General features: G+C 53.1%; 1 protein-coding gene across 1 annotated transcript; it reads left to right on the forward strand.

The window, feature by feature from the left end:
- The first annotated feature begins 512 nt into the window (after window positions 1-512).
- Plin3 (perilipin 3) lies at window positions 513-13,997 on the forward strand. The gene is made up of 8 exons (XM_052746880.1): window positions 513-639; window positions 4,452-4,525; window positions 5,295-5,493; window positions 5,655-5,737; window positions 8,275-8,572; window positions 11,201-11,400; window positions 12,029-12,154; window positions 13,172-13,997. Exons 2-8 carry the CDS (start codon window positions 4,460-4,462, stop codon window positions 13,511-13,513), a joined length of 1,314 nt encoding a protein of 437 aa, XP_052602840.1. The 5' UTR covers window positions 513-639; window positions 4,452-4,459; the 3' UTR covers window positions 13,514-13,997.
- The last annotated feature ends 36 nt before the right edge of the window (window positions 13,998-14,033 follow it).

The following is a 14,033-nucleotide window of genomic DNA, read 5'->3' on the forward strand; positions in this document are numbered from 1 at the left end:
GTCTGAGGTGAACCCCTTGGCTTACAGACCACCGGGAGGAAGGTTTAGGAAGGCGGGCAGCTTCAGGGACAGTTCGATCCAAAGTCCGGGAACCACAGGTGGCCATCTCCGGGCCTCAGCGCCTCGCCCACCAGAAGGCCTCGGCTCGGTGAGCGCCTCAGGCTGGCTGCGAGAGAGCAAGCTTTCCTTTAGGGCCCCGTCGGGGCTGTGTGTACACTTGGCTATCGATTCCCCGCGTCCGGATGGAGACTATCACTGGGCACATCTGAAGACGTCACTCAACCATCTCTTGGATCCACAAGCTCTTTGGGGGTCTCTGGAAACACGGGGAGATCCAAGGACCCCCAGAAGTCTCTCAGGAAAGGACATCACACAGGCTTCCCTCTCTCCCCCTCCATCCAGGACCAAAGCTCTAGGTCCTTGTGGGACTCAACTAACGGGCAACCTGGTCTGGGTCTCCTGCGAAAGGTGGGCAAGTGGGCGGGACTAAGCCATAGGATCCTCTGATTGGTCATCTGTCCTGTCACTCCCAGCCCCTCCCCTCCCACGGGATCCACAAGGCCGCCCCGCCCCTCTCGGGCAGATCGGAGCTTGCCTTGGGAGGGGAGGTTTTCCTGCCTCGACGCCCTGAGGACTCTGGTGAGACCCGGATGGGGGTGGTGGTGGTCCAGGGTCGATCTTGGGGTGCCCCCGGGGAGGAGGGAGACACGAGGCTTTGCTGGGAGGATCAGAAGCCCCCAAATCTCTGCATGCTAGAAAACCCCACTTTTACAGGAGAGTAACTTTTACCCGAGGCTCGCAACTTTTACAGCGCTTCCAACTCTTGGCCTAGCCACCCTGAGCCTTTGGAGATGGGAACTGAGTTCCTGAGTGCCAAGGAAGGTGGATTCGACCGTCCTGGGCCCCCAGAGTTAGAGCTGTGCTCAAACGCACGTCCCGTGCTTCCTGGCCTGCGGCTCCACCCTCCTCCCCCGGTACTGGGTCTGCTGTTCCCCACCCCCCCCCCCCCCCCCCCCCCCCCCCCCCCCCCCGAGCAGCGACCCCAGCAGCCTCGGTTGTAAATAGGTTTAGCAGCCCAGCACTGGCCCGAGCCGCTAGAGAGCGTGTTGGGGTAGGGAGTAGGCGGGGAGGGACCCTTGCATAAAGCCAAGCCTGTTCCACAGGAGGTTCTGTCCCCAGCCGGGCCTGGTGCCGCCCTCTCTTGGAATCTCTCACATTCAGTCTTTTGTTTCTGTTTCGGTGATTGGTTTTGGAAATGGGCCTGCTCTGTAAACTAGGGTGGCCTGGAACTTGCCATCCCTCTGCCTCCACCAGTATTGCTGGGATGACAGCATGTCACCAAACCAGGCAGAAAGACTCCCTTGACCACTTCTAAGCCCTGGCTACACGCAGCAACCTTTGACCCTGGGGGCTTCTTTGGCTTTCTCAGCAAAGAAAATAATCTTGTGGGCGGAGTGTGTGTGGGGGGGGTCAGTTCCTGGCAGCTGGAGTCAGCTGCCGGAAGGTCACAGACCCCAAGAACTCAGAAAGCGCTTATCTGCGGTGGCCACCCTTTGCTTGGGGTGGGGGGCTCCAGGGGTGTCTGACTGACTTCTAAGGGATCAATGAGACTTTGCTGCCCACCTGGTGAGGTGGTAGTAATGGGGCTTAGGTAGCATTCGCTAGGCCTGAGGCATGACCCTCATCCCCTGACTCCTCTGTTGGGAAACCTTTGTCACAAACCGGAAGCTGCAGCCTTCCCTATCAGCAGTTAGGCTGTGGTATGCCAGACCGGTTTACTGAGCATCCCACAGACACCACCAACCAGTCCACTAGTGTCTGGGCTGTAGATCAGGGCGAGCAAGCCTCCCAAGGGGTTGAGTCCTCTGAGCTCCTCCCAGGGGGCTCCAGAGTCAGGATCAGGGGCCAGTGAGATGGCGGCAGACCAACATCTGAGTTTGATGTCCGAGACTCCTGGTGGAATGAGAAAATCTACTCCTGCAGGTTGTCTTGTGACCTCCACGTGGGCACACGATGGTGAGCATACACTCACATACACACATGATAAATAATAAGTAAAAGAACTGAGGTTGTGGCTCAGTGGTGAGTGCTTGCCTAGCATGTGATAAGACTCCCTGGGGCTGGGCGGTGGTGGCACATGCCTTTAATCCCAGCACTCGGGAGGCAGAGCAGGCGGATCTCTGTGAGTTCGAGGCCAGACTGGTCTACAGAGTGAGTTTCAGGAAAGGCGCAAAGCTACAAAGAGAAACCCTGTCTCGAAAAACCAAAAAAAAAAAAAAAAAAAAAAAAAAAAGACTCCCTGGTACCCCAAACATTGTATACACACACACACACCCCAGAACAGATCTAGCGTTCTGAAATTACTGGATTCAAATCTGTCACATGAGAATTTTCTGGGGCGCCAGTGTCTGAATTAGGGGCAACCTTTAGACTCTGTTGATATGAGTTAAGGGAACCGGGTAGGGGAGACAGCAAGGTCTCATGCATCCCAGGCTGGCCTAGAATTCATGATGTAGCCAAGGATGGCTCTGAAGTCCTGACCTTCCTCACAAGTGGTGGGGTGACAGGCGTGTGCCACCACTCCTGGTTTCTGTGGTTCTGGGGCATGCTGGCTCTGCCCACTGACCCAAGCCCCATTTTTTAACTGGTTTTTGAATAGGAGATATTACTTACCTGGCCTAAAATTCAGACACCTGCCTTCTACCCCCATCCTCTATCCGAAACCTGTCCTTAGTCTGTCCATTTTCCTGATCTTCTAACATCTATGTAAAGACAAAATCAGGCTGGAGAGGTGGCTCAGCTGTTAGAGCACTTACTGGTCCCTCAGAGGACCTGGGTTCAGTTCCCAGCACTTGCTTCAGGCGCCTCATACCACCGAACTCCAGCTCCAGGGGATCTGACGCCCTCTCCTGCACTCTGGCCACCACTTGCACATAAAACCAAACATAAATCGTTACAAGATTTTTTATGTTTATTTTTGTTTTTCTTTTTGAGACAGGGTTTTACTGTAGACCAGGCTGGCCTGGGACTTAGAGATCCTCCTGCCTCTTGTCTCCAGGGCTGGGATTAAAGGCATGAGCCACCACCCCTGGCTTAGCTGGGGTTTTGCTTGTTTGTTTTGGTTTTTTTGGTTTTTCAAGACAGGGTTTCTCTGTGTAGTTTTGTTGCCTGTCCTAGATCTCGCTCTGTAGACCAGGCTGGCCTCAACCTCACAGAGATCCGCCTGGCTCTGCCTCCCGAGTGCTGGGATTAGAGGTGTGCACCACCACTGCCCGGCCCTTAGCTGATTTTTTTTTTTTTTTTTTTTTTTTGGTTTTTCGAGACAGGGTTTCTCTGTGTAGCTTTGTGCCTTTCCTGGAACTCACTTGGTAGCCCAGGCTGGCCTCGAACTCACAGAGATCCGCCTGGCTCTGCCTCCCGAGTGCTGGGATTAAAGGCGTGCGCCACCACCGCCCGGCTAGCTGATTGTTTTTAATTATGCATAGCGTGTGTGCATGTGAGTGTGGTGCCCATAGAGACCTTAGATACCATGGAGCTGGAGGTACAGGTGGTTGTGAGCCCCCTGCCATGAATGCTAGGAGTCAAACTCAAGTCCTCTGAAAGAGCATATATGCTTTGTAACTTCTGAGCCATTTTTCCAGTCCCCAAAATACTCTTAGGAGAGAGAGAATCTTGAATGCTATTTCACACATTTCGTCTCTGAACGTTTTGGCCTGTGAGAGTTCCCTTGATTTGAACACACAGGGAAAAGTGTTATTTTTTTTTTTTTAACCCCCCTCTGCTGGGCATCTAGGTTGTTTCTGCTTTCATGTTGGGACCCACAAGGGGCACACACACCCTCACTGGCAGAACAGGTGTGGTATCAGTGTCAACTGTCCGATAACCTGGAAGAGGGCTGTGAGGGCAACAGTACCCTTGAGAGAGGTATTAGACCTGACCTTTTTCCTTTAAAGAGGCTGTTCTGCTAGGTGTGGCCTAGGACCCCTGTCACAACCGTCCAGAGTTGGGGTTCTAAAGTAAGAGGTTGTGTCTGTGGTCAGGGTGGAGTCCCCTCCTAGAGTCCCCCAAGTGAGGGGCTGGGGGCGTGGTCAGGGTGGAGCTCCGCCTAGAATCCCCCAGTGGAGGGGCTGGGGGCGTGGTCAGGGCGGAGCCCCGCCTAGAATCCCCCAAGTGAGGGGCTGGGGGTGTGGTCAGGGCGGAGCCCCGCCTAGAATCCCCCAGTGGAGGGCTGTGGTGTGGCTCAGGGGTGTAGCTTTGCTGCATGTTCCTGGAGCCCTGAGTTGGTTCTCCAGCACCAAAGGGTCAGGGGTTGGGAGGAGCTCCGGTGAGCTAGGCCCCACCTTGGACCTCTGAATTGATGACGGGTCTCTGAGAGGGCTGAAGGTTCATAGATCAACTCTGCTTCCTGTGTTCCTGGGGCAGGCTGTCACTTGACTCTCTTCTGTCTGCAGCTGAGACCATGTCTAGCAATGGGACAGATGCCCCGGCTGAAGCCCAGGCTGCTGTGGAAGAACCTGTCCCACAGGTAAGGGGCCTGAGCTGCAGGGAGCCCTGGGCTTCTGAGGGTGCTATGTGGCATCTTGCTGGGGGCTGAGAGGGGCTGGCCAGGAGAGAAGTCCAGAGGTCTGCCTCACTCCTTCCCGCCTTACTTCCTTTTCTTCTTTTTCTTTTTAGTTTTGAGACAGGATCTCACTATGTAGCTCAGGCTAGCATGGAACTCACAGAGATTCCTCTGCCTCTGCCTCTGCCTCTGCCTTCTGAGTGCTGGGGATTAAACACCTAGGCCTGGCCCTTCATTCTTTCTTTCCTTTCGATACAAGGTCTCATGTAGCACAGGCTAGCCTCAAACTCACTATATGACTGAGGATGATTTTGAATTCCTCTTACATGCTTCTCCCCAACTCTCTGTCTCTGTCTAGACCAATTCACTGTGAAGCCCAGGGTACCACAATCATAGTAGAACCCTCAAGGCTCCAGCCTGTGCTGAATGATACCATGTGCCATTACCCCAGGTTTCTGGAGTTGGGGATGGAATGTAGGGCCTGTTATGTGGTGAACCAGTGCTCCCACAAAAATGGGGTTCCTCTGTCACCACACTGCCTGACACTTCACTGGGTCGTCAATCCCATGCTCAAACAAGTAAGCCACCAGAAGCACGTGATGGACCTTCAGGTTTCCTGCCTTGTTCAACTGTTCGTACCAGGCATCATAGAGCCCAGCTGGTCTGCTCCCCCAAAATGAGAGCAGGCCTGTGGGCACCCTGAGCTCTTAGCCCAGTCTCCCGCCCTCCACAGCCCAGCGTGGTGGACCGCGTGACCAGCCTGCCCCTCATCAGCTCCACGTGTGGGATGGTGAGTGCCGCGTACACCTCCACCAAGGAGAGCTACCCCCAAGTGAGGACCCTGTGCGACGTGGCTGAGAAAGGCGTCAAGACCCTCACTGCGGCCGCAGTCAGCGGGGCACAGCCCATCTTGTCCAAGCTGGAGCCCCAGAGTAAGTAGAGGACCCCAGAGTGTGGAGAATGCTCCTCGTGGCCATCCTTGGAGGGAATCACCCCTGTTTCTGAACTCCAGTTCCCTGAAACTGGCCCTGGGTGGCTCTCCTCGCCTCTGAAGGGCAGTTACAGTGGATGTGTTTTCTCTGGTGTCCTGCAGTTGCTTCGGCCAGTGAGTATGCGCACCGAGGGCTAGACAGATTGCAGGACAGTCTGCCCATCCTCCAGCAGCCGACTGAGAAGGTCAGTACTAGGTCAGTTGATTCTGTCTGAGGCCCTGCCTGGACCTGCCAAGGCCTAGCTTTATACAGAGCACACATATGACAATCCTCACTGTCCCCACCCGCTCTGGCCAGAAAGGTCTTGAAGGGTGACCACATCCAGTCAGAATGCCGTCTGGATCCCACCAAACGCAGAGCAAAAGGGCTCACAGTTTCATCTGGTCTGGCCCCTAAAGCACAATGCACAGTTTAGATGGGTACACACCCTTAGAAACAGAGTTGTAAGCCTTTGGAAAGGACCCTAAACCCAAGAAGGCAGAGGACGCATGTATAGCAGGACATTTGCATGTGCTATTCTTTTTTTTTTTTTTTAAATAATTTATTTTTATTTTATGTGCATTGGCCTACATGTACATCTATGTGAGGGTGTCAGATATTGGAGTTATAGACAGTTGTTAGCTGCCATGTGGGTGCTGGGAATTGAACCCCGAGTCCTCTGGAAGAGCAGTTGGTGCTCTTAACCACTGAGCCACCTCTCCAGCCCTGCATGTGCTATTCTTAACTGAACCAGAAACTCAGCTCTCTGATCTCCAGAGCATCCATTAACCAGATCCAAACTAGTAGAGAGAGTGTGTGTGTGTGTGTGTGTGTGTGTGTGTGTGTGTGCGCGTGTGCGCGCGCGCACGCTGTGTACCCTGTTGACCACGCCCCCAGCTCCTCACTAGGGGAATCTAGGCGGGGGCTCCAGCTAGCCCTCATCTTGTCTGGCCTCTGAATCAAGTGCTGTTTAGCCATTTTCCGGTGGGGACACTTCATTCTCATGTTCTTGTGGGCTGGGCCCCTCCTGTATGCCATGCCCAGGAATAGTGTCAACCCCAGGACAATAGGAAAGGCCTCCGCTTCTGCACAGAGGTTCCACATCTGGCTGTAGTCACAGCTGGAGGCCTCCCAGCAGCCCTCTCTCTCACTCTGCCAGCACTTCTTCCCCAGACGTAGCTCTGCTTCAAGGTGTCCTTCACAGTGCTCCCTCCCATTTTAGCAGGGAGCAGTTCAGGGTCACATTCTCCTGATTCTTGCGACAGAGCCTGTGTTGTTCGAATCTTAGATGGTCTTTTAATAAGAAACCCAGAGCCAGATATCAGGGTGAAAGCTGAAAGATCAGAGAAGCAGAACAGCCAGCCACTAGTTCTTATCTCTACAAAATCCTCAGTCTAAAGAGAGTGAGTTCCTGTTTCCTCACGCCTTATATACTTTTCTCTGCCCTGCCATATTACTTGCTGAGATTAAAGGCATGTGTGCTTCCCAAGCAAAGGCATGAGATCTCAAGTGCTGGGATTGAAGGTGTGTGCCACCACTGCCTGACCTCTATGTCTAATCTAGTGGCTGACTCTGTCCTCTGGTCCTCAGGCAAGTTTATTAGGGTACACAGTATATCACCACATGCTTGTACTGTGGCTCTGGGCTTTGCATTTGGGAGGGGCTGAGCTGTGTTTCACATTCTGGGTGCTGGGAGGTCATTTTTGCCCTCTGAGTCACATGGGACCAGCACGTGGCCAACATGGCATTTCAACCTAGAGGGTAGCTACACAGCGAGGTTAAGGTTGGAGCCAGCCTGGGATAGCCTAGGTCAAGAATAAATAGGGCCAAGAGAGTTCATTGAGTACAGGCAATTGCAGCCAAGCCCGAAGACCTGAGTTCTGTCCCCAGGCCCCACAGAGTAGAAGGAGAGAACTGGGTCCTACATGTTGTCCTCTGACCTCCACACATGTGCTGTGGCACACAGGCACACATATAGAAAGAAATTTATTTGCTTGCTTCCCTAATTAAGAGGCTGGAGAAATAGCTCAGTGGCCAGGAGTGTTTGCTGTTCTTCCATCGAACCTGAGTTCAGTTCCCATCACCCATTTCAGATAGCCCACAGCTGCCCGTAACTCCAGCTGACCTCTGGGGCACCTGCACACAGAACATACACCTATAGAGATGTACACACTTAAATAGAAATAACAAATCTTTTTTTTTTTAAATGTTTAACTGATTGGGAAGGATACAGATTCAGCCAGGAACCCCTTCAAATAAAAATCAAAGGGACAGAGAGGTTGAGTGACTTGCCTGAGACCATGTAGCTTGGTGTGATTGGAATTTAGAAAGTTGCTGTGCTTTGAAGTCTTTTTTTTTTTTTTTTTTTTTTTTTTGAGATAGTAACCTCGGGCCAGGCGATGGTGGTGCAGGCCTTTAATCTCAGCACTCAGGAGGCAGAGCCAGGCAGATCTCTGTGAGTTCCAGGCCAGCCTGGTCTACAGAGCGAGATCCAGGACAGATACCAAAGCTACACAGAGAAACCCTGTCTCAAAAAACAAAACAACAACAACAAAAAAGAGGTAGTAGCCTCGGAACTCACTGTGTAGCCCAAGCTGGAATCCAGTTCACAGAAATCCACCTACCTCCCCAGTGTTGGGATTAAAGATGTATACCACACAGGGGCTAGGATGACCTCCCCCTCTGGCCTCCCTGGGTGGGGGATCCTGGTGTGGAAGGATGCTGATGTGTCCCATCCTGCAGGTTCTGGCAGACACTAAGGAACTGGTGTCGTCTACAGTATCTGGGGCCAGAGAAATGGTATCTAACTCAGTGACCAGTGCAAAGGACACAGTGGCCACCCGGGTGACCGGAGCAGTGGATGTGACCCGGGGGGCTGTGCAGAGCAGCATGGACATGACCAAGTCGGCGGTGACCAGCGGTGTCCAGTCGGTCATGGGCTCCCGAGTGGGACAGATGGTGATTAGTGGAGTGGACACGATGCTGGTAAAGTCTGAGGCCTGGGTGGACAACCGCCTGCCCCTGACAGATGCAGAGCTGGGTGAGTGTCCTTACCCCGGCCTCTGGCCACAGTGCCTATGCTTCAAACTCCCCACAACTACCCCCAAGAGGGCGCCCTCCTATGCCCACAGCTCTCCAGGTACTCTGTTGGATTCTGTCCGACCACCATGTAGGTTCCAGGAATCAAACTCAGTCAGGCTTGACAACAAGCCTTTAGACCCACCGAGCCACTCTTGGTTCAAGGATGATACCCCTGCCTCCACTTACCAAGTACTGGGGAGACAGGCGTGCATCACCACCCAGGCATTCATAGAGGTCTCAGTTCCTCCTAGGCTGGCCGTGAGCCTGCAGCTCTGTGGGTTTTGAGTGGCACGTATTCATTCAAAGAGCAGCGCTCACTCCCAGCGACAGTGACCCTCTGCGGGGGAGACCCGCCTGCACCTCAATCCCCAACACAGACACCAGCCTGGGAGAGGGTGGGATGCAATGCATAAACAGGAACCAGAGGCTCTGTGGAGGCGGCTCCTGTCTGAGCAGCCTTGGTTAAACCACTGCTCTCCCAGATGCATCCCTGGTGAGGATGTGTGTCCTATAGGACTCAGTGGCTTGTGGGTAACACCAGGTAGGGAATAGCAGCGGCATGTGGGAGCTAGCTTTGTAACCTGAGCAAGGGGGCCTGTACCTGTCACCCCAGCACTTGGGAGGCTGAGGAAGGTAGATGGAGACGTTCTAGGCCGACCTGGGCTACATCACAAGACCTTGTCTGAAAATACAAGCGTAAGCTTCAGTCTGGGGCTGTAGGTAGAGCGTTCACCTAGCATGCACAAGTCCGTGGCTTCCATCCCCTGCACAACAAAGCCAGGTTTGGTGGCACACACCAGTCGCCCCAGCACTCAGGAGGTGGATGCCAGGGGAGGGGGGCTGTGTCAGGAGTGGGAGGCCAGCCTGAGTCTTTTCCACCCCTTCTAGTTCAGGCCAGTTGAGCTGCCTGTCTCCCAGGGACACAGGGCCTGTCCCTCTGCGTCACGCCACTCTCTGCCCATGGCTTCCTGCCCTTGCCTTGGCTAAAAGCACAAGGCTCCTTTCACTTCCCAGGGTGCAGCCCCCAGCTTCCAAGAAAACTGCTACAAACCCGCTGGCCGGGACCAAAATGTAGCCGTTTTGTTTTGAAATCCACTGTGTAAAGAGAAATGGGAAGGGGGAGAACATTTTTTTTTTTTTCCAAACATAGGATTTTGCCTGGCATGATCCCATACACCTTTAATCCTAGCTCTTGGGAAGCAGAGGTAGGCGTATGTCTGAGTTTGAGTCTAGCCTGGGCTACACAGTGAGATGCTGTCTCAAAATAACAAAACAAAAAGCCCCAGGATTTGACTTTGTCCCTGAATGTCTCAAAGACTTCTGAGTGCATGTGCCAAGGCCACAGGACGGCCTCTGTCTACCCCAGCAATTCTTCCCCGTGTTTTTTGAGACAGGGCATCAGTGACTTGGGGCTCACAGACTTGGCTAGGCTGGCTGGCTGTCAAGAGGAGCCCGGGGGTCCATCCTCCTGCCTCCTCTGTAACAGGCTTTCTTGGACCGCCAGCCCCCAAATCATGACACGGAGACTTATTATTAGTTATGAATGCTCAGCCTTAGTTTATTTAGGCTTGTCCTACTAGCTCTTATAACTTACATTATCCTGTTTCTCTTCATCTACATTTTGCCTTGGGGCTTTTTACCTTTCTTTGATTCTGTGTGTTCTGCTTCCCTGCTTCCCCTGTGTCTGGCTGCTGGAGGCTGCCTGCCTGGCTGGCCTAGGGTGGCGCTTTCTCTTTCTCCCTCATTTCTCTCTTTTTTTTTTTTTTTTTTTAAAAGGTTTATTTATTTATTATGTATACAGTGTTCTGCCTGCATGCCAGAAGAGGGCACCAGATCACATTATAGATGGTTGTGAGCCACCATATGGTTGCAGGGAATTGAACTCAGGACCTCTGGAAGAGCAGCCAGTGCTCTTAACCTCTGAGCCATCTCTCCAGCCCCCCTCATTTCTCTCTTGAGCCTAGATTCCTCCTCCTACTTATTCTCTCAGACCACCAGCCCTGCCCATCCCTCTGCTGCTTAGCTGTTGACTGTTCAGCTTTCTATTAGACCACTCAGGTGCCTTAGGCAGGCAAAGTGAAATAGCAACACTGGATCTTTACATAATTAAAAGTTATTCTGCAACTCAAATGCAACACATCTTTATAGAGTTAAATGAATATTCTGTTCCACAGTACTCCTCCCTAGTGCTGGGCTTATAAGCCTGTGCCACTCACTACCTTCTGCTTTTTACATTTTTAAAAATACATTTCATTTTAATCATTTGAGGTATGCCTGTGCTAGGTGCACATGGAGCGTCCAGAGCACAACTTCCGGTCGTCGGTTCTCTCCTACTGTGGGATCCACGGACAGAACTCAGTTTCTCAGACTTGGCAGCAAGCATCTTGGCCCGCCCAGCCGTCTTGCCAGCCCAGTCCTGGGGAGGAACCTCTAGACAGCTGTTCTACCAATGAGCCACACCGTCTGAGACAGGGTCCCCTGTAGCTCACGTTGCCAGAGACTTGCAAGCCTCCTGCCTCGGGTTCCCAACCCCCCTCGGCAGGGAATGCAGTGTGAGCCTGTCCACTCTCTCCCTCTGTGCCTGCAGCCCTGATCGCCACTTCCCCAGAGGGCTCGGACATGGCCTCGCTGCAGCAACAGAGGCAGGAGCAGAACTACTTCGTCCGGCTGGGCTCGCTGTCGGAGAGGCTGCGCAACCACGCCTATGAGCACTCACTGGGCAAGCTGCGCCATGCCAGGCAGAGTGCGCACGAGGCGCTGCAGCAGCTCACGCATGCACTCAGCCTGGTGAGCCTCGGGGTGTGGCCAGGGCTGGGGCCTCTTCCCTGCTGCTCCCCTCCCTCCGTGAGCTGGGATTGCACCTAGTAGGAGGTGGGCTGGGCTGGCTCCCCTCCGCCGTCTTCCACCAGACAGTGAGTATGAGTCAGCTCAGGCTGTGTGACAAAGTGCACGATCTGGGCAACTGAACCAGACACGTTCATTGTCCGACCCTGTCAGAGGCTGAAGTTCAGTTGAGACGGAGTTGTGGACTTCGATACATGAATACAGGGTGACTCTGTTCCAGGGTGCATGGGGCATGGGCCTCTCTTTCTCTACCTGGGTGGCTGGGGTGCTGGTCGCTGGGTTCCGAGGCCATCTAAGGCACTGTTCCATCTTACTCGTGTAAAGCTTATGGTGGTTGCTGGCGGAACATTAATTGCCCAAGGGGAAAAATAAAAGTGCGGGACTTCTTGGCCCATGCCTCTCACCCCTCAGAGGCCAGCCTGGTCTACATAGTGAATTTCAGGCTAGCCAGAAAAGAGAAAAATAATGTAAATGAAGAGCATTCCCATTGCCGTTGTGCCCGCGTGGAACCAGCATTTGGGACACAGACTCCCTTCAATACAGGCCCCCACCCCTTTCTCTTGCGCTGCAGATGGAATCAGTGAAACAAGGCGTGGACAAGAGGCTGGGGGAGGGACAGGAGAAGCTGCACCAGATGTGGCTCAGCTGGAACCGGAAGACCCCCCAGGATGCAGAAAAGGACCCAGCTAAGCCAGAGGTAACAGCTGGGGCCCTGGGATCGCGCGTTGGTCTGCATGCCCTGCCCTGTGCACACTGCCCTTCCTGCCCGCCCCCCACCTCCAGTGACCACAAAACCCAGGCTTTACATGATTCTGTTTTGTTTTGGCTTTGGTTTTGTTTTTTTCTTGGTTTCTCAAGACAAGGGCCTTACTATGTAGCCGTGGCTGTTCTGGAACTCTCTGTAGTCCAGGCTAGTCTCAAACTCACAGAGATCCGCCTGCCTCTGCCTCCTGAGTGCTGGGAGTAAAGACATGCACCACCACTGTCACCCGGCATTTTGGCTTTGGTTTTCAATTTTTGTATTTTTTTTTTTTAATGCCGAATGCCATTTATTGAAGGAGGGAAGAGGCCTTAAATACAGGCTTACAGCACAATGGGAGAACCCCGGAGGGCAGAAGTTCGCCACGGGATGTTTTACAATCTTGCATCTAAGCTGTTAACGCCCATTATGCAGGATACACAGACAAGAAACTTCCCTTAAGCATTCAGGAGGGTGGAATCTGTCAGGGAATTAGCATAGGGAGGATATCAAGGTCAAGGTCAGCAAGCAAGGCAACAGTTACCCAAAATGGGGGTCAGGGCCCTACAGGTCCCCCCTTTTTACTAAAAAATGAGCTTCTGACTTAGGTTGCATGGGATGTCAGCAGGTCACCTTACCTGTCATGGAGACACCTGCCCAGGCCTGTATTTTTATTATTACTGTGAGCAGTTATTTAGTTTGATTCTGAGATCACAGCTGTGCAGCCACCACATCTGGTCTCTTAGTGTCCACGTTGTGGTTTGATTTTGGGTTTGTATATTTGTTTTTTGTTTTTTAATTTTTGCTGTTTGGCTTTTATCTCTCCTGGTAGCTTTTGTGTCTGGTGAGTCTAGATTCTAGGCGTCTTCCGGTGTCTCCCTGTAAATCTATTTTGAAAAGGTTACAGGAACCGAATCCCTGTCCCCCACACTGTACCCCTGCTGGCCCTCACCCCGCCCCACTCTCCCCTTCCAGCAAGTGGAGGCCCAGGCGCTCGGCATGTTCAGGGACATCACCCAGCAGCTGCAGAGCACCTGTGCAGCCCTGGGGGCCAGCATCCAGGGCCTGCCCGGCCATATCAGGGAGCAGGCCCAGCAGGCCCGAAGCCAGGTGGATGACCTTCAGGCGACCTTCTCCGGCATCCAGTCCTTCCAGGACCTCACCACCAGCGTTCTTGCCCAGACCCGTGAGCGCATAGCCAGAGCCCGAGAGGCCCTTGACCACACTGTGGAGTACGTCGCTCAGAACACACCTGTCACGTGGCTGGTGGGCCCCTTCGCTCCTGGAATCACTGAGAAAGCCCCAGAAGAGAAGTAGTGGGAAGAGGGAGGGGTCAGGGGCAGCATGCTGACTGAGTCAGCTCTTTGAACAGTCCTGTTGCACACCCTAAGTCTGAAGAAGTGTTTACCCTTTTTCCTTAAAAAAAAAAAAAAAAAAAGCGTAACCAGTAATGATGGCACATGCCTGTCATCCTGTGCCAACACTGTGGCAGTTGAGGCAGGAGGGTCAAGAATTAAAAGCCAGACTGCTGCATAACAAATTCAGTGATAGCCTAAGCTCCTGTCGTGACGTACATCACGCCATGGTGATATTCCATTCCGGTGCCAGTGCCGGTGCCTTTACTACGCCATGGCCCACAATAATAAACGCTTTCCTAACAGACGCTGATACCTGGTCCAGAAAGCTGGCCTCCATGACAGGGTGGACCGCAGGGATGTGAAAATCGTTTCAGATGAGAATGGCTGAGGGCTGAGTGTTCAATATTGCTTCAATAAATTTATGTGGCATCAGAGGCCAGGCATATGGTGTGTATATGTGATTCTTTCCCAGCCACTGG

This window comes from Peromyscus californicus, unplaced genomic scaffold, assembly GCF_007827085.1.
Source record: "Peromyscus californicus insignis strain IS unplaced genomic scaffold, ASM782708v3 Scaffold_1__1_contigs__length_55948999, whole genome shotgun sequence".
Taxonomy (NCBI): Eukaryota; Metazoa; Chordata; class Mammalia; order Rodentia; family Cricetidae; genus Peromyscus; species Peromyscus californicus.